Source organism: Neofelis nebulosa, chromosome 17 (genome assembly GCF_028018385.1).
Source record: "Neofelis nebulosa isolate mNeoNeb1 chromosome 17, mNeoNeb1.pri, whole genome shotgun sequence".
Classification (NCBI taxonomy): domain Eukaryota; kingdom Metazoa; phylum Chordata; class Mammalia; order Carnivora; family Felidae; genus Neofelis; species Neofelis nebulosa.
Window position 1 is genome coordinate 13,129,974 of NC_080798.1, and position 25,175 is coordinate 13,155,148.

The 25,175-nt window shown below is 47.2% G+C and overlaps 2 protein-coding genes across 13 annotated transcripts in view; one reads left to right on the forward strand and one right to left on the reverse strand.

The window, feature by feature from the left end:
* The first annotated feature begins 601 nt into the window (after window positions 1–601).
* Window positions 602–25,175, forward strand: part of CD177 (CD177 molecule) — a 35,455-nt gene continuing 10,881 nt past the window's right edge. For 2 of the 9 annotated variants that reach the window (XM_058709615.1, XM_058709622.1), the window contains exons 1-3: window positions 17,455–17,600; window positions 17,761–18,232; window positions 24,393–24,579. The gene's annotated coding sequence lies outside the window, so the exon portion shown is untranslated. Of the gene's footprint in view, window positions 701–17,419; window positions 17,601–17,760; window positions 18,233–24,392; window positions 24,580–25,175 lie in introns of those variants that run through there. The other 7 variants (XM_058709616.1, XM_058709621.1, XM_058709624.1 and 4 more) reach the window with 7 other exon arrangements.
* On the reverse strand, window positions 14,012–17,473 carry TEX101 (testis expressed 101). 4 transcript variants are annotated; one of them, XM_058709628.1, is made up of 7 exons: window positions 17,364–17,473; window positions 16,835–16,928; window positions 16,695–16,796; window positions 16,413–16,556; window positions 16,101–16,295; window positions 14,555–14,683; window positions 14,012–14,396 (listed from the first exon to the last, which is right to left on the reverse strand). In XM_058709628.1, exons 3-7 carry the CDS (start codon window positions 16,756–16,758, stop codon window positions 14,185–14,187), a joined length of 744 nt encoding a protein of 247 aa, XP_058565611.1. In that variant the 5' UTR covers window positions 16,759–16,796; window positions 16,835–16,928; window positions 17,364–17,473; the 3' UTR covers window positions 14,012–14,184. The 4 variants fall into 4 exon arrangements, with proteins under 4 accessions (XP_058565611.1, XP_058565612.1, XP_058565610.1 ...); XM_058709629.1 differs by lacking the exon at window positions 16,835–16,928 and having other exon boundaries at window positions 17,364–17,452; XM_058709627.1 differs by lacking the exon at window positions 17,364–17,473 and having other exon boundaries at window positions 14,012–14,315; window positions 16,695–17,187.

Sequence of the window (25,175 nt, forward strand, 5' to 3'; positions counted from 1 at the left end):
GGCCCCCACAGTTCTTACAGAGGCTCTAGGGGAGAATCCACTCCTTGTGTTTTCCAGCGTCCAGCATCGGCCTGTGTTCCCTGGCTCCTAGCCGTATCACTCTGACTTCTGTGTCTGTTCTCGTTTTGACTTTTCTGACTCTGATCCTCCTGCCTCCCTCCTATAAGGACCCAGGTGATTACCTTGGATCTTTCTTGGTAATCCAGGAGAACTTCCACGTCTCAAGGTACTTAACGACACTGACAATGTCGCTTTTGCCCTGTAAGGTACCATATTCACAGGTCCGGAGGGGATGGGGGTGTAGAAATTTTTTGGGGGGACCGTTATTCTGCTTCCCATGCTAAGGTACAGAGCTCTGAGAGCTACAGAAAGACCAGCCAAACCCTCTGAGCCACAGATCTGGACCGATACTCGCTGGGGCCACCGTGAGTAGGTCATCAGGTTCTTGAAAAGACCACAGAAGCCAGAACAGGCTCTCTTCATCTCCAGCTCAGCCAGGTCTCCAGTACCTGCTTGGTCCCCGAGGAAGTGAGATACCAGGTGTTCCCCTATCCGTTACTGACATTTTGTCTCTTAATATTAACTCAGGTAATGACATTGACCTCTTCCGTGCCGGGTGAGGTTCTGAGAGTTCCATGAGGGTGAACGCGCTTCACGCCAACAACAATAACAGCACCACCACCACCAACCACGCCACGAGGTACGCACTATTATTATTTCGACTGTACCAATGAGGAAACTGAGGCATAGAGAAGTTAAGGAACATTCCCAAGGCCACACAGCTAGAAAATGGCGGAACTGGGATTCGAGGCTTTGCTTTGAAAGGGCTATACTCTTCTGTAGGGAGGCCGCCGGGGTCATTACGCAGCATTCTTGTCCCAGGTCCCACACTGTGGTTTCCAGAGCACACACTCCTCCTCTTCCTGGGAGATTTCCTGAATTTTCCCCAGAGGATCGGGAAGGAGACTTGAGGGGAGAGAGCCACCTTGTGGAGAGAGAGGGGATCCTAGAACCTGGCCCTGTTCTCCACGGGTATACCTCACCAGGCCAGCCCTGCATTCTGGTGCTTCAGGTCTTGAAGGTACTAACAGTAGCAGCCATTTATTCTATTTTCTTTATAATTTTTAAGAACTTTAACTTTTTTATTGGACTATGACTTAAAGCACAAAGCTGAGGTGTGCAGCTCAAGGAATTTAGGTAATTGTATACATGTACATACATATGTGTATATATATATATATATATATATATATATATATATATATATATATGTAATTACCACCTGGGTCAAGATATAGAATCTTCCTATTCTTTTTTTTTTTTTTAATTTTTTTTTCAACGTTTTTTATTTATTTTTGGGACAGAGAGAGACAGAGCATGAACAGGGGAGGGGCAGAGAGAGAGGGAGACACAGAATCGGAAACAGGCTCCAGGCTCCGAGCCATCAGCCCAGAGCCCGACGCGGGACTCGAACTCACGGACCGCGAGATCGTGACCTGGCTGAAGTCGGACGCTTAACCGACTGCGCCACCCAGGCGCCCCTAGAATCTTCCTATTCTTTAATTTTGTTTATTTATTTTGAGAGAGAGCAAGTGTGAGTGGGGGAGGGGCAGAGAGAGAGAGAGAGAGAGAGAGAGAGAGAGAGAGAGAGAGAGTCTCAGAAGCAGGCTCCACACTGCTGTGGGGCTTGATCTCACAAACCACGAGATCGTGACCCGAGCCGAAATCCAGAGTGGAAAACCCACTGAGCCACCCGGGCACCACTAGAATATTCTAATATTCTAGAAGGTTCCCTTGTGCCCCCTCCTAGTCAACACCATCCAGAGCTAGCCACTTTCTGATTTCTCTCACCATGAATCGGGTTTGCTTGTTTCTGGCATTTATATAAAAGGAATCATACAATTATGTATTCTTCTGTCTCTGGCTTCTTTCAACATTATGTCATGAGGGTCCACCATGTTGTTGCATACGGCAGTATTGTTATTTTTAAAAAATTGCCGGGAAGCGTTTCATTTTACGAATATACCGCATTTATTTCCCAAGTCTGTTGGTGGTGGACATTTGGGCTGTTTCTAGTTTTTAGCTATTGTGAATAGAATTGCCGTGGGCATTCTTGTATGTGGATATACGCAATCACTTTTCTTGGGGTTATACCCAGATGTGGAATTGGTAGGTCATAAGGCACACATATGTATAGTCTTGGTAGGTCCTGCCAAACGGTCGTTCCAAAGTGCACACTGGTATTTTTGATTTCGTGATGTTAAGTATGTCGGTATTTTAAAAAGAGGCAGAAATCGGAGGCATCTGTCTGAAGACATGCCCAGAAAATCAAATGCTGCTTTAAAAGTGTGCCTTGAACAAAGTTTGCTCATTTCTGCCTATCGCCTTCCCTTGTTTGTAAAGCTGCCAAAGTAACTTATTGTTTCGTTTGCATTTTGTGCGTTCCTAGGAGGAGAAAGTGCACACTTTTCCCAGTCTCCCAGCACACTGGACGATTTACGGGTGATGCCATGGTCCAAGGGCCTGGCCCCAGCAGCACCCTTCACAGACTCTGGCTCCCAGAGAGCGTCATTTACACAGACTGCTGGGCTAGGACCCTACCTCTCTTCCCTTAGGATATATATTTATATATATATATATATATATATATATATATATATATATATACACGCACATATATATATATGTATATATATATACACACACACATATATACATATGTATATATGTGTGTGTGTATATATTATTATTATTATTTTTATTTATTTATTTTTTTAATAAAGACTTTCGGGATGCCTGGGTGGCTCAGTTGGTTAAGTGTCTGACTCCAGCTCAGGTCATGATCTCACAGTTGAGCTTGAGCCCTGCATCGGGCTCTCTGCTTTTAGTGCAGAGCTCACTTAGGATCCTCTGTCCCCCTCTCTGCCCCTCCCTCACTTGTGCTCTCTCTCTCTCTCAAAAATAAACATTAAAAAAAAAAAAATCAAGACTTTTTTCCCTAATTATCCCATCGGGACCTAACAGCTAAGTTTTAACCCCGGAAGAATAGTGCAGTGGCCGAGGACACTGTACAGAAGACACTAGTGACCAAAGTCATTGAATAAATATTGACTGGGCACTTATTCTGTTCCAGGCCCTTTCTAGTCACTGGGGCTACAGGAGGGAACAGAACAGACAGAAATCCCTGCTCTTATGGGGCTTGTTTTAAGGAAAGAGACAGTACTGTAAACAAGCATGATGTATAATGGCAATGAGTACAAAAGAAAAAAAAAAAGATGGGGAAGAGGGAGTGTCTGGGTGGGGAGACAGGATGTTTGCAATTTTAAATGAGGGGTGGGGGTCAGAAAAGGCCTCATTGAGAAGGGGACATTTGTGTAAAGACCTGAAGGAGGTGGCATCATAGACCAGAAGGAGCAGTAAGTGCAAATGTCCTGAGGTGGGAGCATGCCTGGTGCATTGGTGGAACAGGACGGCGGCCATTGTGACTGAAGTGGCCCAAAGGGTATGACTTAGGAGGTGAAGTCAGAGAGACAAAGCGTGGGGGGACAGAGAGTGTAGGACCTTGTAGGCCATTGTAAGAACTTTGACTTTGAGTGAGAGGGAGAGCCATTGCAATGTTTTGAGGAGAAGTTTTAAAAATTGTTTTAATGGTTATTGATTTTTGAGAGAGCACAAGTGGGGGAGGGGCAGAGAGAGGGAGACACAGAATCTGAAGCAGGCTCTGGGCTCTGAGCTGTCAGCACAGAGCCCGATACGGGGCTCGAACCCACGAACCGCGAGATCGTGACCTGAGCCGACGGACGCTCAACCGACTGAGCCACCCAGGTGCCCCTAGACTTATTTTTTTAAAGGATCACTCTGGCTGCTGTGTTGAGAACAGAATGGGGTTGAGGAAGGGCAAGGGCTAAAGCATGGAGACCATTAACTATTGCAATAATCAAGGGGGAAATGGTGGTGCTTGGGCGGGGAAGCAGAGGTAATGCGAAATGGTCAGGTTCTAGAGGAATTCTGAATATCTGTAGGATATGCTAATGGATTGGCCACATCATAGGAGAAGAAGAGATGATTAAGCGTAACTCCAATGTTGTGGTCTGAGTAGCACACTGAATAAACCTTTTTATTACAGACAATTTCAAACATGTACGTAAGTAGACAAAAGGAGTGTAGGAGACCCCATGTAGCTACCAACAAGCTTCAATAATGATCACCTTATGGTCAATTTCATTTTCTCTATGCTCCACCCGTTCTCGCTCCCATATGGTACTGAAGCAAGTCTCAGTCTTATTTTCATTAGATATGTAAATCCTTCAATATATGCCTTCGAGGAGATAAACTTCCCCTTTTTAAAATAAACGTGGCACAAAAAACTATTATACCGGTTCACAGTTGACCCTCTTACAAAGACCACCAGAGTCTCAGTGGTGCCACAGAAGGCAAAGTCAAGTAAGGCTGTTTGAGGCAGGCTCTTCATAGCAAGAAACTGGCTAGGATTAGGCAAGGATTGGGACAGAATAGTTTAGGATTAGGGGCACCTGGGTGGTGTGGTCAGTTAAGCATCTTGATCTCGACTCAGGTCATGATCTCACGGTTCGTGGGTTCGAGCCCCCATCGGGCTCTGCCGGCAGCTCAGAGCCCAGAGCCTGCTTTGGATTCTGTGTCTCCCTCTCTCTCTGCCCCTCCCCCTCTCACACTCTGTCTCTCTCAAAAATAAACGTTAAACATTAAAAAAACAAGTTTAGGATTAGTGAACACAACAAATGGGGGTCTTGAAACAGTCTTGATAAACAAGCTGTTGTCTGATAAGTGAGCTTTTACAGCCTTTTCCTTCTAGGCAGGACTTTCTGGGAACAAACCATTGTCATGTTGAAATACGTGGTTTCAGTTCTTACATCTAATAGAATTTAAAATACCTAAGATGGTTAAATAGCCAGTCAATTAATAGATTTCCTTTTTGGTCTCATAAAAATATTTTTCCTGGGTTTTCAAGTCAGGCTCCAAATGAGGTCCACACATTGCACTCGGTTTTGTGTGTTCAAGTCTCTTTTAAGTTATAGCTTCCCATCTTTTTTTTTTTTTCTCTCCTGTAAACATAATTTTTTACAAAGCCAAGTCATTGTCTTGCAGAGTTCCCACAGTCTGGGTTTTGCTGACTGTATACATTTGGCGTCACTTAACACATTCCTTTGCCCCACGAATGCCCTTTAACGTGGTAGTTAGGACTGTTGATCTAAGCTTACAAAAATATGACAAACCAGGGCGCCTGGGTGGCTCAGTCGGTTAAGTGACTGACTCTTGATTTTGGCTCAGGTCATGATCCCATGGTTTGTGAGATCGAGCCCCACCTCAGGCTCCCGCTGACAGTGCCCAGTGCCCAGCTGGCTTGGGATTCTCTCTCTCTGCCCCTCCCCTGAGCACATGCTCGGGCCCTCTCTTTCTCTCAAAATAAATAAATAAAACTTAAAAAACATAAGACTAACAGTGGGAAGATGGAAGAATAGGAAGCACCAGGAATCTGTCTCTCCATCTAGACTACAATTGCACCGGCAGAATCTGTCTGATACGATTTTGGAACTCTGCAGAGTCCGTTGAAGGCTTTCAACTTCCAGGGGAGGGCTTGGAGGGTAAATTGTGGTTAAGTTTGGCCAGTTTTAGTTCTCAGCACAGTCTCGGCTACGCATCCACCACTCCCAGCCATGTGACAGGCTGTTGTGCGTGTGTTTCTGGAGCAACTTGTATGCAGCTGTGGGAGCCAGTGTGGGCAATAAGGGCTCTGTTCTCCAAATATTGGGGGTCTGTGCTCTGATCGCTGATTGCTGCTTCTCATAATGTGGTAGTCAAAGGAGAAAAAATAAACCAACAGAAACTGTCTTCAAAAAAGACCTAATGGCAGATATGTTAGACAAAGACTTTAACTGTCTTAAAGATGCTCAAGGAATGTGGAGGAAGTCAGGAAGAGAGCGTGTGAACAAAATGAAAATTGCAGACAAAAGAGACGGGCAGTCATCGTTGTTGCACCTCTCTTTTGTCGTAAGCCCCTTTCTCTCCCGCTGAAGTGACTTCTGGGGGATGTTAAGGGCTGACACCTTTCCTCCTCCCTTCATTTTCACTTTTTCCCCTTTGGGAGCTTGACATTAGACTAGGATATTCAGGGGCTCCTGGGTGGCTCAGATGGTTAAGTGTTTGACTCTTGGTTTTGGCTCAGATCATGATCTCTTGGTTCACGAGTTCAAGCCCCACATCGGGCCCTGAGCTGACAGTGTGGAGCCAGCTTTGGATTCTCTCTCCTCTCTCTGTCTCTATCTCTGTTCCTCCCTTGTTCATTCTCTCTCTCTCTCTCTCTCAAAATAAATAAATAAACTTAAAAAAAAGAAGACTAGGATATTCAAAAAACAACTACATATATGGGGAATATTACATGCCCAAGGAAAGCCTCAGAAAAGACCCAAGAGGACCTAGAGTTTACACCTCAGGCTGACCCTCAGCAAAGAGACAATCTGCAACAATAAAAATATATATAAACAAAAACAATAAAAACAACAAACCCTACGAAAGGGGAGAATCTGATATCCAGAGTTACCATATTATTAGACTCAAATGTCCAGTGTTGAACAACAACAACAAAACATCACAGGGCATACAAAAAAAACAGGATAATGTGGTACTCAAAGGAGCAACAATAAACCAACAGAAACTGTCTTCAAAAGGGACCTAATGGCAGATATGTTAGACAAAGACTTTAACTGTGTTAAAAATGCTCAAGGAATTAAAGGAGGATGTGGAGGAAGTCAAGAAGAGAGCATGGGAACAAAATGAAAATATCAATAAAGAGATAGAAAACCTAAAAAGAAACCAAAAAGAAATTCTGCAGCTGAAAGTTACAATAACTGAAATGAGAAATTCAGTAGAGGGATTCAAAGACAAATTTGAGTAGGCAGAAGAAAGAACCAATGAACTTGAGTGTAGGATAATGGAAATTTTCAAGTCTGAGACAGGGAAAAAAAAAAAAAAAGGTTGAAGAAAAGTAAACAGAACCTAAGAGTCCTGTGGGATACCAGCAAGTGAATAAATACACATTTTGTGGGAGTCCCAAAAGAAGGAGAGAGAGAGAAAGTAGTAAGAATATTTGAAGAAATACTGATGGACATTTGGGTTGTTTCCAAGTTGTGGCTGAAAACTTTCCAAATTTTGATGAAAGACATGAATATAAACATCCCAGAAGCTCAATAAACTCCAAATAAAATGGACTTAAAGAGCCCCTCACTGAGACACATTATAACCAAGCATTCAGAAGTCAAAGACAAAGAGAAAATCTTGAAAGCACCAAGAGAAGCAAATCACCAATGCAAAGGATTCTCAATAAGATTACCAGTAGATCAGGGCGCCTGGGTGGCTCAGTCAGTTAAGCGTCTGACTTTGACTCAGGTCATGATCTCACTGTTTGTGGTTTCAAGCCCCAAGTCAGGATCTGTGCTGACAGTTCAGAATCTGGAGCCTGTTTTGGATTCTCTGTCTCCCTCTCTGTCAAACCCTCCCCCGCTAGTGCTCTGTCCCTCCCTCTCTCAAAAATAAATAAACATTAAAAAATAAAATAAAACAGGCACCACAGTAAAGAATGGGCAACAGATTTGAATAGATATTTCCTATTGCTTAGACCTTTGTTGTCCATTGTGGTAGCCACTAGTCACCTACAGATAGTGAGTGCTTGAAATGTGGGCAAATCCAAATTAGGATGAATGTAAAATACTGCATTTTTAAGACTTAGTATGACAAGAATGCAAAACATCTCATTAAATTTTTATATGACATGTAGAAATGGCAATATTTTGGATATATTCAGTGAAATAAAATAGACCTCTTCTCAACAATTTTGCCATTTCAAGAATGTTACATAAGTGTAGTTGTGTAACATGTGACCTTTTGAGATTGACTTTTTCCATTCCGCCTAATGCCTTTGAGATCCACCCAAGTTGTTGTGTGTATCTGTAGTTCCTTTAAAAAAAATTTTTTTTTTAACATTTATTTATTTTTGAGACAGAGAGAGACAGAGCATGAACGGGGGAGGGGCAGAGAGAGAGGGAGACACCGAATCGGAAGCAGGCTCCAGGCTCTGAGCCATCAGCCCAGACCCTGACGCGGGGCTCGAACTCACAAACCGTGAGATCGTGACCTGAGCCGAAGTGGGACACTTAACCGACTGAGCCACCCAGGCGCCCCTAAAATTTTTTTTTTTAACGTTTATTTATTTTTGAGACAGAGAGAGACAGAGCATGAATGGGGAGGGTCAGAGAGAGGGAGACACAGAATCTGAAACAGGCTCCAGGCTCTGAGCTGTCAGCACAGAGCCCGACGCGGGGCTCGAACCCACGGACCGCGAGATCATGACCTGAGCCGAAGTCGGCCGCTCAACCGACCGAGCCACCCAGGCGCCCCTCTGTAGTTCCTTTTTAATTACTGAGGTTGTTTAACATCTACCTATTAATAGTGTTTTGACTATTACAAGCAAAGCTTCTATGATCAATCACGTACAGGATTTGGGAGGGACATAAATTTTCCTTTCTCTGGGATAAGTGCCCAGCGATTCTTTCAGTTTTTGTTTCATGGATTTAAAACTCTATTACCGAGGACATACCTCTTTAATAGTTACGTCCTTGTGATGAATTGACTTGTTTTTCATATGAGATGACCTTCTTTATCCTTGATAGTGTTCTCTGGTGTGAAATACACTTTGCTAATAGTAAAATAGCCACTCCAGCTTTCTTATAACTAATAGTAGCATGGACATTGTGAATTTTACCTTTGTTTGGTGCTAAATATTTTTGTGTACCTGTACGTCTTCTTGACCCTTGTTCTAGAATTCGGTTTAGCTATTTGGAAACAGTTTGATACTTTTGGGTCTTGCTTTTATGATTTGTTAGGCAGGTCTGGAACACTGCTTGCCTGGGGCTAATTATTTCTATTACTGAGGCAAGAGGTTCCTGAGTCCAGTGCCCCAGGGGTTATGAATATTTCAATTCTGGCAAATCAGGAGTTATGAATCAATTCAATTCAATACTCTGGCAACAGTCATTATTCCCTGCCCTACATGAGTGCCAGGACTCATGTCTGATCCTTTCAGGTTGTTTTTACCCCAGTCCTGCTAGTTTTCTCACACATATGTGATGATTAGCACTCAGCTGCATGGTCAAGGGGGACCCTCTGCGGATCTCCAGAGTTCTCTCTCTACATTGTTCTCTCCGCAGTGGCATTCTGTCCTGCAAACTCTAGCTGCCTCGATTTCCTTAGATTCTGAGTTCTGGATTATCCTCAACTCAGACAGGGAGCCAGGCACCCCCTGAGTTCTCGCTCCCTGTACCATGGTCTGGAAACTCTCAAGATAGAAAGTTGATGTAATTGATAGGGTTTGCCTTGTTTCCTTCCCCATTTCTCAAGGATTACTGTCCTTTGTTGTTTTTAAATTGTTATTTCAGGGTGCCTGGGTGGCTCAGTCAGTTAAGCGTCCAACTTCGGCTCAGGTCATGATCTCATGGCTTGTGGGTCGAGCCCCGCATCAGGCTCTGTGCCGACAGCTCAGAGCCTGGAGCCTGCTTCGGATTCTGTGTCTCCATTTCTCTCTTGTCTATCTCTCTCTCTCAAAAATAAACACTAAAAAAATGTTTTAAAAGAAAATTATTGGGGCGCCTGGGTGGCTCAGTCGGTTGAGCATCCGACTTCAGCTCAGGTCACGATCTCGCGGTCCGTGAGTTCGAGCCCCGCGTCGGGCTCTGGGCTGATGGCTCAGAGCCTGGAGCCTGCTTCCAATTCTGTGTCTCCCTCTCTCTCTGCCCCTCCCCCGTTCATGCTCTGTCTCTTTCTGTCTCAAAAATAAATCAACGTAAAAAAAAAAAAAAAAAAAGAAAAAAAAAAAAAGAAAATTATTATTTCATGTATTTTCTCTGCTTTTTTTTGGCTGTTTTATGTAGGAAAATAAATCCAGTCCCTGTTACTCCATTTGAGGTGGAAGTGCAAGTGTAGCATTTTATCATTTTGCTTCTCTCCTACCTGCATCATTGTGTTTGCAATGATTTCTTATAGACAGTTTATGGTTGGCTCGTGTTTTTAATCTATTCTGATTATTGATCTTTTAATAATAGGTCTCTTGTAATTTTAACTTACTGGTCTTTTATAATAATTGGTCATTAATAATTAACCTTGTGTCATGTTTCTAGTGATTGCTCAAGGGAGTAGAATATTCATACTTAACTTTTCACAATCTCTTTAGAATCAGAATTTTACCATTTCAAGCATAATGTAGACATTTTACCACCATACAGATCCTATCACTCTCTTCCTTTATATTATAGTTGTTCAATGTGGGAGGCATTTAATTGACATTTCAAGGCTGGTACATTCTTTTCTTTTTTCTTTTCTTTTCTTTCTACTTTAATAGCCCCTTCCATATTTATTTTTTATTTTTATTTTTTTTAATATAATTTATTGTCAGACTGGCTAACGTACAGTGTGTGAAGTGTGCTCTTGGTCTTTGGGGTAGATTCCTGTGGTTTGTCACCCACATACAACACCCAGTGCTCATCCCAACAAGCGCCCTCCTCATTCCCCCCCTCCCCATCCACTCTCAGTTTGTTCTCTGTATTTAAGAGTCTCTTGTCGTTTGCCTCCCTCCCTCTCTGTTTGTAACTGTTTTTTTCCCCTTCCCTTACCCCATGGTCTTCTGTTAAGTGTCTCAAGATCCACATATGAGTGAAAACATATGACATCTGTCTTTCTCCGACTGACTTATTTCACTCAGCCTAATACTTTCCAGTTCCATCCACGTTGCTGCAAATGGCAGGATCTCATTCTTTCTCATTGCCAAGCAGTATTCCATGGTACAGTATTTTCAATGGACTTGTGATGACAATGAGGAAGAGGACAGAAAGAAAAAGGTCAGTAGAGGGGAGGTGGTTAAGGAGAGAGAGCCAGGTAACTGAGTAGTAACAGTAAATAATGGAGAAGGCGGCAGTGGGCAAGTGTGAAGTTATAAACTGATAAAAGGACTTCAATTTTTTTTTAATTAAAAAAAGTTTTTAATGTTTATTTTTGAGAGAGAGAGAGAGAGAGAGTGTGTGTGTGTGCACACACGAGAGTGGGGGAAGGGCAGAGAGAGGGAGACAGAGGATCCGAAATGGGCTCCACCCCTGACAGCAGAGGACCCGTTGTGGGGCTCAAACTCACGAGCCATGAGATAATGACCTGAGCCAAAGTCGCGCTTAACAGACTGAACCACCCAGGCGCCCCTGATGAAGGGGCTTTTAAAGGAGATTGGTTGGTGCTGACGACAAGGAAAAGTAGCATGTGATCGCGTGATGCTGAAGGCACAGAAGCAAAACACCGGCGAGTGATATTTGATTAGGACCAGAGACTCCACGTTCTCAGGCTAGACACACGTTGAGATTACGGTTTTGGCCTAGGATGTGGGAGCACACGGAGGACCTTCAGTTCTGGGACGGCACCAAGAAATGCCGAGATACCGCGCAGTGTTCCGCACGGCCAACGGAAGGTTAAGGAGGAATGGACGCAAGGAAGTGCTGCCGATTCACAGAAGGGAGCCCTTCTGCAGAGAGCGAGCCGTGGTCGCCTCCCGAGGCCAGGCTGGCTTTTTTAGAGGAGAACATCCGGGAGATTTTCCTGTGTTGAGAAGAAGCCAGTTGACTCACTGGGGACAGTAGGAAGGAACGGGATGGATTGGCATCTGGCAGGCCAGCGAACACAGAGTTAACTTTCTTGGTGTAACAGGCCTCTCCTCCATCTCTGCTCTCACTTGTCAAGAAATGGTAATTTAAGGAAGGACTGAGAAACAAACGGTTACCGTGTGACGGTTTGTGCTTGCTTTCCTTTTGGTTTTTACAACTTTATGGAGGCGTGATGGCCAAGCAGTGTACTGCATATATTCAGAGCATAACACTCGATGACTTTTGACCTGTGTACACCTTGAAAGCTCTACTCTTACCACAGTCAAGATTAGGGACATACCTACCACTCCGAAAGTTTCCTATGCTCCTGAAGCACCGCAGTGGCACTCGAAAGCCGTTGGGAGAGACCCCGATGTAGCCGAAAGGGATGACAGAGCCGAGGGGACCCGCGTGGGTGCCCATCGGTGCCCAGACAGGTTTGGAGGTTCCCGGTGGGCACCAACAGGAACGAGAGCCAGCTGCCAGGCAACCGCAGGAACCTGGACATGAGCAGCAGAGAGGTGAAAACCAGACCGTCACCTCCTTCCCACCAGTCCTGTAGCCACGCCCTGGGTGAGGAGGGTAGAAAGGGAGAAAGCCCTGAACTGACAGAGCTGAAATTGGAAGTGACTGGAGAAAACCCCGGGGCGGCTGAGTTTATTCAAACTGGTTGAGTTTCTGCCTACCGCTGGGTTGGATGAGGGATCGTGATAAACAAAGGTATCCTAAAAACAAATAATATATTGTAATATTCTTATATTATGTATATTTACCTAAATATGTTATTGGAAAGTTTACACACTTGGGTTTGTGCTCTGAGAAACTTGCCCATGCTGCCTGAAGTTCTGTGGCATATGATACATATAATTTGCAAGATACTAGAATAATCCACAGGCCAGCTTTTAGAAAATGGTGTCATTCTTCCATCCACTCAGGGATTTCTCCTGTAACTGTCTTCAGTGCCATCAGAAAGCCATTGTCCTATGGGAAATGTCTACTTGGCTTTTTTGTTTTTTATTTTCTTTATTTTTATTTTTTTTGCTCTAGATGGCGTTTGCCAGCCATGGCTCTGAATACTTATCGTTCAGAAACTCTTACGTCCCCTCATGAACAAATTTGAGTTGTGATTTCTTCTGCAAACTGGCAAACTGACACAATGGGGAGCTGGAGGCCTAGTGACAAAGATGAAGAATGAATTAGCTGGAGTGGGGCTCTAACTCAAAAAGAGTTGGTTTAGAACCAGAGAACTTTCTAGAAAGAACTTGGCTGGACTATACTATGGCCAGACTCCCCTGTCCTTTGTGGGAGGGGTCAATCGTTCACATTAAGTCTCCTTCCACCCCTGGTGCAATTGACTATGTCAATTAAGCCTCGATAAAGCTATTCAAATAAAACAATAAATATCTGTTCCTCCTTACCCTTACCCCACCTTTTTACTTTTCTCTATAAGCTCCTATGTCATTGGAGTCTTTTATAAGATGGGTTTTATGTGTTCTTGAGTAATAAATAAACAAGCATGAGAAGCTCAAAACAAGTCTTCAGAGTCCCAGAGGGGCGCCTGGGTGGCGCAGTCGGTTAAGCGTCCGACTTCAGCCAGGTCACGATCTCGCGGTGCGGTCCGTGAGTTCGAGCCCCGCGTCAGGCTCTGGGCTGATGGCTCGGAGCCTGGAGCCTGTTTCCGATTCTGTGTCTCCCTCTCTCTCTGCCCCTCCCCCGTTCATGCTCTGTCTCTCTCTGTCCCAAAAATAAAAATAAAAAACGTTGGAAAAAAAAAAAATTTTTAAAAAAATAAAAAAAAAAAGAGTCCCAGGCTCCCAGTCCTCATACCCTGCTGGGCCCCAGCTGCCTCCTGTGTTCCCTCTGCCCACTGAGGATGATCACGTAGGCAGCAGAGAAGGGAAGGGATGATGTAAAGGGGCAAGAGACAGGACATAGGAGAGGGGGCCCGTTATGTAACGGAAGAATTTGGAGTCTGATTTTTCAAACTGCTATACCTCCCAGGGAAATGTTAGAACCAAAACAGCCAACTGTGGCCGTAAGGTTGGGCCGGGAGTGCTCTGGAGGAGTCTGATGCCGATCTCTTGCCCAGCCAGCAAGAGAAGGTGACCAATAAAGCAAAAGCAAAACCAGACTTTAGGTCGAAGTATCAAAGTTCTGGTCTTGCTCTGCCCAGAGCTACATCCGTGTGAGAAACTCACTAAAGTTTTCCAGATCTCTGCCTCCCTTTCTGCAAAACGTGTGGGTTGGATACGATGAATTTTAAAGGCCCTTTCAGCACTAAAATTCCACTTCTAGGCTTGAGGTATACACAAATTACAGTAGAAACTTTATTAGAAATATAAAATACAACCACAAGAACGCTCCTTTCTTCAAATCTCAACTTGTTGGTGACCAGCAGTCAGAAGGCTCCCAGTCAAAAGAGGTGTCCTGTGATCCAGGACCAGAAGTGTCTCCACAGGAACAATGGACAAGTTAGTTATTGCAGTAACAGCAGCAGCAGTAGCTCGAACCTCCAAACTGAAACAGGAAGCCTGGTGGCCCCATTTTCAGTCTTTCGGGGTTGAGGGAGAGACTGGTACGGACAAACTTCCTTCACCCACATGGGTCCTATGGTAAAGAACCCAGCCATCAGCCTGCAACCAGTTATGGATGTACAACCTTTCACCTCCAAAAAAGAATTGAGGCCTCCTGTGGAAGAAGAAAGGTCGGGGAGACACATAGATGTTTTGGGAAATCAGAGAGGAATCATTCCTCCCTCATTCCTAGAACCCTGAGTATCAGAACCTCTTGGATGCACTCAGATGTCTGGGTTTCCAGCCTCTGAAACCACCAGATGCTCAGTTTACCTCCAGTGATTTGAAGTCTTCCTTGGTAGCACTGAGTTGTATCATTGGGACAGGGAAGGGAAGGAGCAGTCAGACAGGTCCCCAAAGCCACACAGGTTGGGCAGTAGAAGGGTACTGATGTACTGGGAGCTGGAGGGGAAACAGAGGGACAATCAGGGTGTGTCCGGCCTCTGGAGTTGTCTCTTCTTGCTTCCCTCCCTTTCCCAAGTCTTTGCTGCTGACACCACAGCAGTCACGACCTATCACTGCAACCTCCCCCCACCCCGTACCCCCCCCCCCCCAAGCCGCTGGCTTCTCCAACTGTTTTTCTTCGCTGTCAGAACCCATCCAACGTGACTTCCAAACTGTGTGCCTGGGTGTGGAGACAGAGATGAAAAGGACACGGTTCCTGCCATCGAGGACCCTTGTCTAGAAGGAGAAGGATGTGACAGGAATTATAATACATCTCAGTAGGCACTGCGTCCAAGGTATCATGGCAAAGGAATGGAGGACAACCTAACTCTCCGGAACAATTTGCTGAGTATTTTCACAGAGCGGACACCTGAGAGTTGAGGTGAAGGGTGAACAGAGGTTAGTTAGCTGCGTGAAAGTGGAGGGGTGGGTGGGGTAGCAAAGGAATCGGTGAGGACAAAGGCCCGGAGGTGGGAGCCAGCCGGGTGGCTTTCCGGGACTGGGAGACACTGCAGGGCTGGCATTCAGTTGGTAGGCACAGGAGGGCTGGGCCCGTCTTTATGGCCAGCACCCATTCTGGTTGGGCCAGGACCGTACCTACACTTAAGCATTTTGAATACCAGCCCCCCTCCCCGCACTGGACCACAGTAAAGGGGGAGGAGAGAGAAGGAAGTGAGCTGAGAGCAGGCAGGGCCAGATTGCTATAGGCCCCCGGCCACATTGGCCACATTGGCCACATTGGGGAACTGGGGAAGCAGTAACTGCCAGACTGATTAGGCCACCCCGCCCTGCTCAGAAACCTCCACTGACACTTTATTGCTTAATAAATACAAAAGCCATGGGGCACCTGGTGGCTCAGTCGCTTAAGCAGCCAGGTCATGATCTCACTGTTCCTGAGCTCGAGACCCTCATGGGACTCTGAGCTGTCAGCTGCAGATTCTGCTTCAGATTCTGTGTCTCCCTCTCCCTCTGCCCCTCCCTCGCTCGCACTCTGTTTCTCTTTGTTTCTCAAAAATAAATAAACGTGAAAGAAAGAAAGAAAGAAAGAAAGAAAGAAAGAAAGAAAGAGAAAGAGAGAGAGAGAGAGAGAGAGAGAGAGAGAAAGAAAGAAAGAAAGAAAGAAAGAAAGAAAGAAAGAAAGAAAGAAAGAAAGACAGACAAAAGCCAACTTATACCCCAGCCTTCGTTGACGTCCCGGTGCTCCGAGCAGCGTTTAGACCCCAAGGTAACCATTTAGAAAAAGCCTGGCGGAAGGTCTGAGGTTCTTTTTCTGTGTGTGGCCCCCCAAGGGCCTGAGCCAAATGAGGACACAGAGAAAGGAGGCAAACCATCTTTGCAGGGGCTCAGATAGTTTCTCCGAGTCCCCGTCTCTCACCTCTCGAGGCTTCTAGGGTCTCTGCCGGCCTCCAGAGCTCCTGGAGGTCCTTTCTGCCGTTGCAAAAGGAATCCTCACAATAGCTGGTGTAGGAGACTGTGATTATGCCTGGGGGTGCGGAGTGCTGGACATACGTCACCGCCTGCGTCCCATCGTAGATGCAGCCCTTAGTGGCCAAAACTGCGGTCTTGGCCCCTGTTAGGAGACGGGGTGGGGAAGAAAGCGGAGGGTGGGCCTGAGGTTTCGGGGAGTGGGTGGGAGCAGCACTGACCCGGACATACTCACCCCTCCTCCCGCCCTTTCTCATTTCACCTGCTTTGACCATCAGAAGGGATTCCTGGCAGAATGACCCGCCCTCACAACTCTCAACCTTCTCCGTGGTCCAGTTAAACATACTGCTTGGGTCCTCTTCTATACTGGTGAACACGCCCTTGTGACAATGTAAGTTTTGCACCGCTGGGGAGAAAAGGAGATCTGGGTGAGCGCCTGCTCTTCTCTGTGGGCCCCCCCCCCCCCCCCCCCCCCGTCAGCCCTCCTTTACCAGCGATCCATCCCCTGTGAACCAGCTCTCCCCCTCCCGGCCCCCGTTCTTACAGGCCAAGGAGGGGGCTCCCAGGAGGAGGAGGAACAACAAACTCTGGGCACGACGGGTACCCATGGCGTCCTTTAGAGAGGGCTGGAAGCGCGGCTCAGGATCTGTGATTTGACAGAGACGAGGGGGCTTTTCAGCCTCACAGAAAACGAGATTGCAGGGACCGTCTGGCAAGTACGGGCACGTCTGCGCTACAGAAGACCGTGACCTCCAGGGTCGGCGTGTCCCGATCGAGCCTGCAAGTTTGCACCACATAACGCGTTCACTGCGCCTCAGTTTCTGCAGCTGCAACTCTCCGACCCAAACAGCTGTCCCCCGAGGACAGAGGACGTCAACAACCCAGTACCCTCCAACCACGGGATCCGGGAGTCCCGGCCCACAGGCCCCTGCTCCCGCACACTGGGGAGGCCGGGTTCAAACCTACGTTCTCCCGAGGCCGGGGATTCTCAGCCCCCAGTCCCCGCCCCCCGAACTCGGGATTCTGAGATCCCCACCCCGTTCTATCTAGGGATCCAGGAGTTTGGGTTCCAGCCGCCGCCATTTCCCGCAGGGCCCCCAGCCTCCTCCCCTCTCAGGCCCAAGAGTCTTGGCGCCCACCCTCCTCCTTCCTCAGGACCCAGGATCCCCAGCCCCCCCCCCCCCTTTTTCTCTTTAAGGGACCCAAATTCCACCTGGCTTTGGAAAATCTCACAAGAATCCTAAAGGAGCCGAAGGAACGGCCCGGAACGGCTTTCTCGTTCCACTTGGCCTTCGTTTTGTCTCTCGGAGGCACGGAAGGCGGGGCCAGCTTCGCCCAGCGGGTCACTCGAAGCCCCATTGGTCGATGTGAAAGCATCTGATGAGCTCATTGGATGAACCCGAAGCAAGGCCGCACCCCCTTGGCCCCGGAGAAGAGGCAGTCTTGGGAGGTGCGCATGCGCAGGCTGGCGCGCGGCGAGCAAACGGGAGGCGGGTGGCGGGGTGTGAGCCCAGGGACGTAGCTGGTGTTTGTGGTACGCGTCGTGCAGGCAAGGTGGGCAGCCCGTCCTCAAGTGGCCTCGTTGACCCTTTTCATCTCTGCTTCTCCAGCCAGGCTAGGAGGTCAGACCCTTGGCCATCACCCACTGAAGTTCTCTCCCTGTCCGAATGGTGTGGCTCCTGCCCCAGCACCCACCCGGTGGCCATAGGCACTGGGAGGCAACGTGAGCTCATCACCCTCACTTGCAGTGGTTCCTGCCCAGCCCGGGCGCCTCCCTCTGATTGCATCACAGCACCGGCCCCTCCATGGCCTTCTGGAAGGCCGAAGAGAGAAATGCCAGCCTCAGGGTTCCTTCCAGCATCCCCGAATGTGTGCATGAGCCTCAACTCTGAAGGCGCAGATTGCCGTTATGGCCGACCCACGTGGCCGTGCCACTGCCACGACTAAGACGTGCCTTTCATTCAGATTTCTTGTTCCTGGCTGAAAATTCTATTTCGTCTATAGGTAAGCTTTCCAGATATGTATGTAACAAGAAGCAAAGGTGCCCTTTTTGTGCTTTCAGACTTGGTGCTGTTTCTGTAAGTGAGTATTTTGAATCGAGAAAATACTACAATGAGAACTCAAACAACTAGGAACAGTTAATGCAAATGTGAAGCGAAAACAATTTGTCTAGATTAGGAAGAGTATTCTGACCTTTTAGAAACCACCCTAAAAAAATTTTTTTTAATGTTTGTTTATTTTTTGGGGGGGTGGGGGAGGGGTAGAGAGAGAGACACCGCGGATCCAAAGCGGGCTCCTTGCTGACAGCAGCGAGCCCAACGTGGGGCCCCCAACTCCCCAACTGTGAGATCACGACATGAGCGAAGTCGGATGCTTAATCGACTGAGCCACTCAGGCACCCCCAAAAATGTTTTCAAAGATTAATCCAGGACAAAAAAAAAAAAAAAGCTGCCATTAGGTTATAGTGTTTTAAGGTTCAAAACACTAAGAAGAGGCATGTGATTCATGGGATGAGAAATAATTAGGTGTCAGATGCCTTTAAGTCCTGGACTACAGGACAGGCTGGGTTGGGATCATTAGGAGGCAGGAAAAATAAAGCACCTTACAGCAGGGCCATGGCCAGTCCCAGCCTTGCCCCAGCAACCAGTCTGGGGGTAGAGTCCACAGATTTCAGGGGAGGAGGTCTGTCTGTTATGATGGTGGGGAGCCTGGCTATTCTGTCCACACTGTCTGGTCGGAATACCCTGGAACATTTGGCGGTTCTTAGAGTAAACGAAGGGACCGTCTTGGTTGATGCCTTTTAACAAGGAGCAGACTTACGAGATAAGCAGTTTTTAGCGCTTACTGTGGTTTTGATCCCACCCCCAGGAGCAAAGAGAAAAGATAGCAAGAAATTCACTTCAAACACGGGGTCCCTGATGCCTTGCCCCGAGTTTTCTCATCTCTCAGGACTCTGGGGGTCCCTATTCCCAGCTCTCTCCTCCCTTGGACCCAGGAGTCCAGGCCCCCAGCCCCTCCTCCCTCAGCCCCAGGGGTCCTGCCCCCAGCCTACTGTCACCTGGATCCAGAAACCCAAGTCACTACCCACCTCAACTCTCAGCATCTAAATGTAACATAAAAATAAGGTACCCTTTGTGAACTTTCAGGATTGGTACTATTTCTGGAAGTAAAGCTATATAAATGAATACTTTTTAAATTAATTAATTAAATTAATTATATTTTAGAGAGAGAGAGAGATAGTGGGGGAGAGGGCCAGAGGGAGACGGAAAGAGAATCTTAAGAAGGCCCCACATCCAGCATGGAGTCCGACACAGGACTCGATCCCACAATCCTGGGATCATGACCTGAGCCGAAATCGAGAGTCAGATGCTCACCCGACAGAGCTACCCGGGTGCCCCATGAATATTTATTTTTAATAGACAAAATGCCTCAGTAAGAATGGTGTTAGTAAAAGCTCTTAATTTTATGTAAACATATATTAAGAACTTTCAATTGGGGACAGTTAGTATTAAATATAATTACTAATATGTTATTAATGAAGACATTAGGGACATGAATATAAATATGAAGAGGTAGTTCTGGTCCCAAGGACCCTGTCCCTTAGGCCCTGGGGGTATGAACCACCCTCCCATCTTTTCAGGACTCAGGCTCCAGTGCTCACAGCTCTCCGTCTCTAACAGTGCTCCGGTTTCTTGCAGCACTGTGTAACTACGGGGGAGGGGCTGGGTCCCCTGTGACCGTAGTGTTCGGTCACAACTGCCAGTATGGGACCAATGGGGTCAGAGGGAACCAGAGGGCAGAGAGGGTGGTTGGGAGCTACACAGCCACCTGCTTCAAACTCCAGAATCTTATCTCTGTGCCTTCATCCCTCCCCATCCCTCTGACTAGCACTTGTCCTGCCTTCTGTCCCGGTTCCACAGCTGGCTTCTAGTTTCTGTCATGAACATCATCTTAAATTGGCTCTTGGCCTGGGAATTTGTTTGTTGGGGTCGTAGTAACTAAGTGCCACCACCTGGGAGGCTTTGGTTTTGGAGAAGGGTATTGTCTCTCACAGTTCTGGAGTCTGGAAGCCCACAGTCAAGGTGCTGGTAGGGTCGGTTCCTTCTGAGGGGTGGGAGGGAAGGATCTGTCCCAGATCTCTCTCCTTGGCTTGTGGTTGGCTGTCCTCTCCCTGTGTCTTCACATCCTCTGCCCTCTATGTGTGTTTGTGTGCAGATTTCCCCCTTTGTATAAGGACACCAGGCATGGGGCACCTGGGTGGCTCCGTTGGTTAAGCGTCTGACTTCAGCTCAGGTCATGATCTCACGGTTCGTGGGTTTGAGCCCCGCATCAGGCTCTGTGCTGATGGCTCACAGCTTAGAGCCTGGAATCTGCTTCAGATTCTGTCTCTCTCTCTCTCTCTCTCTCTCTCTCTCTCTCTCTGCCCCTCCCTGCTCTCTCTCTCTAAATATAAATAAACATTTAAAAAATTTTTTTAAAAAAGGATACCAATCATACTGGCTTGGGCCCCACCCTAATGACCTCATCTTAATTTGATTGCCTCTGTAAAGACCTTGTCTCTAAATAAGGTCACTTTTGGGGGTCCTGGGGGTTAGGACCGCAACATATGAATTTGGGAAGAGGGGGGACACAGTTCAACCTATCTCAGACTGTTCGATTTGTGTTGCAGTCGAAGTGGTTGAGGGTGGGATAGCGCTCCACGGGGGTCCCAGTGCTGTTTTGTCATTCCTTCTGCCTTAGCATCATTCCTGATGCAGCCTTTGCCTCCCAAGGAGGCTGCCTTGAGGGATGGCGTGAAGACACAGGATCAAGGGGGCATCCCTGGAGCAAGTCAGGGGCCCAGGGGCTGCGCTCGGGGATCCCAAATCAGCCAGCAAGCAGTGAGCTGAATTCAAGGTTCTGTCAACACAGGATGTATGTAGTGCCTCCCAGTGGGTGACTGTGCAGAGATCATCTCTTCCTGTCCCAGCCTTTCACCCGATTCCATTGTGAGATGAGTGACAGGAGACAGCTTCCAGGCACTAGGTCTGATTTTGAGGGGGTGCTGCGGGATTTCACCTGCCTGCAGCTCTGCCCCATCTTTGAAATCTTTGAACCGTGACATAGTGAAGCATCTGCGATCAGCCCATGTCTGTCCCTCCGGGTTCCAGGCTTGCAAAGGTGATCATATTCTCGAGTCACAGTCCAGGTGACCTGACCACAGAGTCCCTCAATCTAGGATTTAAAAGGGAACTTGGGGGCACCTGGGTGGCTCACTCTGTTGGGCGTCTGACTCTTGGTTTTGGCTCAGGTCATGATCTCACGGTTTCGTGAGTTCGAGCCCCACATCCGGCTTTGCAATGACAGCATGGATCCTGCTTGAGATTCTCTCTCTCTCCCTACCCCTCCCCTGCTCGTTCTCTCTCTCTCAAAATAAATAAAATTTTAAAAAATATTAAATTTTGTTTAATCTTTATTTATTTTTGAGAGAGAGAGAGAGAGAGACAGAGGGTGAGCAGGGGAGGAACAGAGAGAGAAGGAGACACAGAATCCGAAGCAGGCTCCAGGCTCTGGGCTGTCTGCACAGAGCCTGACGCAGGGCTCGATCCCACGAACTGCGAGATCATGACCTGAGCCGAAGTCGGACGCTTAACCGACCGAGCCACCCAGGTGCCCGAAAATTTTAAAAAATATTAAAAAAATAAAATAAAAGGGAACTTGGACCTCTTTTTAAGAACACATGTAGCACCACTATTGTTCACCTGGAGTATTGCAACAGGCCCTCCCCCTGCCCCACGGTGATCTATTCCCTACCTGGTATCAGAATGATCTGTTTAAATATAAGCCAGATTGTGTCACTTCTCTGTTTAAAGCCTTCCAATGGATTTTCCCATTTTACAGAAAGGGAAGGAAGGGAGGGAGGGAGGGACGGAGGGAGGGAGGAAAGAAGGAAGGAGAAGGGAGGGAAGGAAGGGAGGGAGGGAAAGATTCTAAATACTTGAAATGGCCTTGAAGGTTCTCCACATCTGGCCTCCCCTACCTCCTCATCTGCATGTTCTGCCCTGCTTTTCCTCATTCTGCTCCACCCACACTGGTCTTTGGGCTGTTCCTTGGATTCATGGCAGGCACATATCCATCTCAGGGCCTTTGCATATGCTTCCCCCATTCTCTGAAGGGGCAGAGAGAGAGGGAGAGAGGGAGAATCCCAAGCAGGCTCCATGCTCAGCCCGGAGCCTGATGTGGGGCTCAATCCCACAACCGTGAGAACATGACCTGAGCCGATATCAAGAGTCAGACACTTAACCACCTAAGCCACCTGGGCACCCTGCAAATGGTATTTTATTTTATTTTAAGATTTTATTTTTAAGTAGTCTCTACATCCATCGTGGGGCTTGAACTCACAACCCCAAGGTCAAGAGTAGCATGCTCCACCAACCAAGCCAGCCAGCCACACCCCTGCAAGTGGTATTTAAAAAATACATGTTTCACTTTCCAGTTGTTCATTGCTACTATCTGGAAAGATTTAAGAATATGTAATACAGAATAGTGTAGAATATTTAAATTTTTTTAGCATGAATATAGACTAGTTTAGCCCTACTCCTAAGGTATAACTTTTCTGGGGTCTCTACTGAATGTCCTATATGTTCATTGAGGTCTGTCTGCTCTGGTTTATTGGAATTTGAATGTTTTCCTTTCTGTGTGAGCTTTGGATATTGTTCTACATATAGCCCCCTGGAAGGTTTTTTAGGTTTGTACCAGAATTCACAAACTTAGATAAGGGGCTTCCCCCGCTCCCCCATTCTAAAAGTAAATTGCCTCTATGTATCCGCTTGCTTAACCCTAGTCAGGTAGCATGGCATTTTTATTTGTGGCTTTTTAAATTCATTTTTGGCATTGTAAAGATAGCCTCGACCCACTTCTATATCACGAACACAAAAGGAGGCATTCAGAGTTAGTGTGGGTTTAAAACTTTATTCACTGATGTCAATAAAGTAACAGTAGATCTTTCCTGAGGTTCCGTTTTTAAAACCATCAAAAACTCGGTGGAAATTCTTAATAGTAAAGAGGGCAAAGGGGCGTCAATGAATTCATTCCCCTTTGGCCTCAGGTAATTCAGACCTTAGGTTCTTTGAGTGAAGTGTTCGCAAATCTCCGGAACTCTCTGGAACTCAAGGAGCCGAAGAGAATTCTATAAAATGCCAGCTCTCTGTGTCAGGAGATAGCTACAGAAAACACACTCACCTCTTCAATTAAAACTCTTACATAGTTAGGGGCACCTGGGTGGCTTAGTTGGTTGAGCCTCTGACTCTTGGTTTCGGCTCAGGTCATGAGCCCAGGGTCCCTGACAGCACAAAGCCTGATGTGGGGCTCGATCTCACGAACCAAACTGTGAGATCCTGACTGATCCACCCAGGCGCCCCTATTACCTATGTTCTTGTTTTTATTATTTTTATAAATCTATTATATCTGTAAGTAGAAATATTATATGATGGTTGCCACGGGGCATTTCTTCCCAACTCCCTGTTCTGTGACATCGTGGTAACTTGAAATCAGTCATGGTGGGAATATTTACACCATGGGAATAGGCAAACACTACAAGTCAGAGCTTTTATTTCTCCCCTCAGGGAAGCAGTTAAACATTTACCAGCACGCCATGAGGGTGCTTGGCCTTATGTTCAGAGGCAGATTTATGTAGAAGGGAGCTTTCTCCCCGTTTCAGTATTGAGCCTTTTCATACAGGTTATATATCTATGACGTGCATCGCGTCCCCTAGATGGAGAGCATTTGTGCAGTGCGCAACCTGACCTACGTTCTCAGTGGTCCTGACTCTTTGTTATATATTGTCACAGCAGACAGCATATTTAAAATACAGGCTTGCTCCCAACTCTTGCCCATCCTTTGTGTTTCCCTGGATCCAGCCTTACCATTGTAAGCAGCAGTCTCTTTAATAAATTCTGCTCAAATCACCCAAGTTGGGGTTGTACCGTTCATTTCCTTCTGGGACCGTGACCGATTCAACAATCAGTAGGATCAGGAAACAAATCCGCATTTGGGGCGGGGGATTCTACCACACGGAAGAAGCACAGGCAGAGCTCGACCGGGGGTCCGATGGAGCACAGGTAACGCCAGTCCTATGATCATTTCACAGTTGCTCAAATGATCACTTGGTGGTGGCAGTGACAGAAGCGGAAAGTGCAGTATTGGTGGGTGCGGTGGCTGTGGCACCGTTCCTGCGGCAACGGTGGTGAATGTGTTGGTGCAGGCGTCAGCCGGTTCCTTCATATGACCCCACAGAGCAAACACGGAACAACCGGAAGATGAGAATGTCCAACTGGAAAAGCGATGGGCGGTCAGAAAGCTTCCTTGGCGGAGTGTCCCTTCTTGCTCGGCAACTCTCCATGGCTCCCTGCCCTCCGGAGACAGGCCGACCCCTCGGTCTGGCTTTGCAGGTACTTGACCAGCCCCGGCCCCCCCCCCCCCCCCCCGGCCATTCCCAAGGTCGTTGCTGCCTCCTTGACCCTGCACTGCTGTTCCTTCTGCTTAGAATGGCTCTCCCTTTGTTGCCCACACCCACCTTGTCTACCTGGAAAACTTGTAATCACCCCCAGTTCCAGCTGCACCCCATCCTCTTGATGATCCCTTCTCAGGCAGACCCTTTTTTTTTTTTAAAAGTTTATTTATTTTGAGAAAAAGAGAGAGCGAGCACACAAGGGGGGCAGGGGCAGAGAGAAGGAGAGACAGAACCCCAAGCAGGCTTTGTGCCATCAGCGCAGAGCCGGATGCGGGGCTCAAACTCACAAACTGTGAGATCATGACCTGAGCTGAGAGCAAGAGTCAGATGCTTCACCGACTGCACCCCCCAGGCGCCCCTCAGGCAGACTCTTCGTGAAAACAGCAGCCTTGCTCTTTCCTCCAGGTCTTTCACGTGCTGTTTCCTCTGCCTGTTACCATCCTTTCTTCTGCCAATAAACTGCAGCTTATCTGTAAGACACAGCTCACGGGTCACCTCCTCTGTGAAGCCCTCCTTAATGCTCCCCCCTACCCG

Coding starts and splice junctions, on each gene's coding strand:
- TEX101 (XM_058709626.1), bottom strand. CDS start 16,947: ATGTGGTGCAAACTTGCAGGCTCGATCGGGACACGCCGACCCTGGAGG. Junction 16,557..16,694: donor GGGAGCCCCCTCCTTGGCCT/GTAAGAACGGGG, acceptor TTTTCTCCCCAG/CGGTGCAAAACTTACATTGT. Junction 14,397..14,554: donor AAGACTTCAAATCACTGGAG/GTAAACTGAGCA, acceptor CTTCTTCCACAG/GAGGCCTCAATTCTTTTTTG.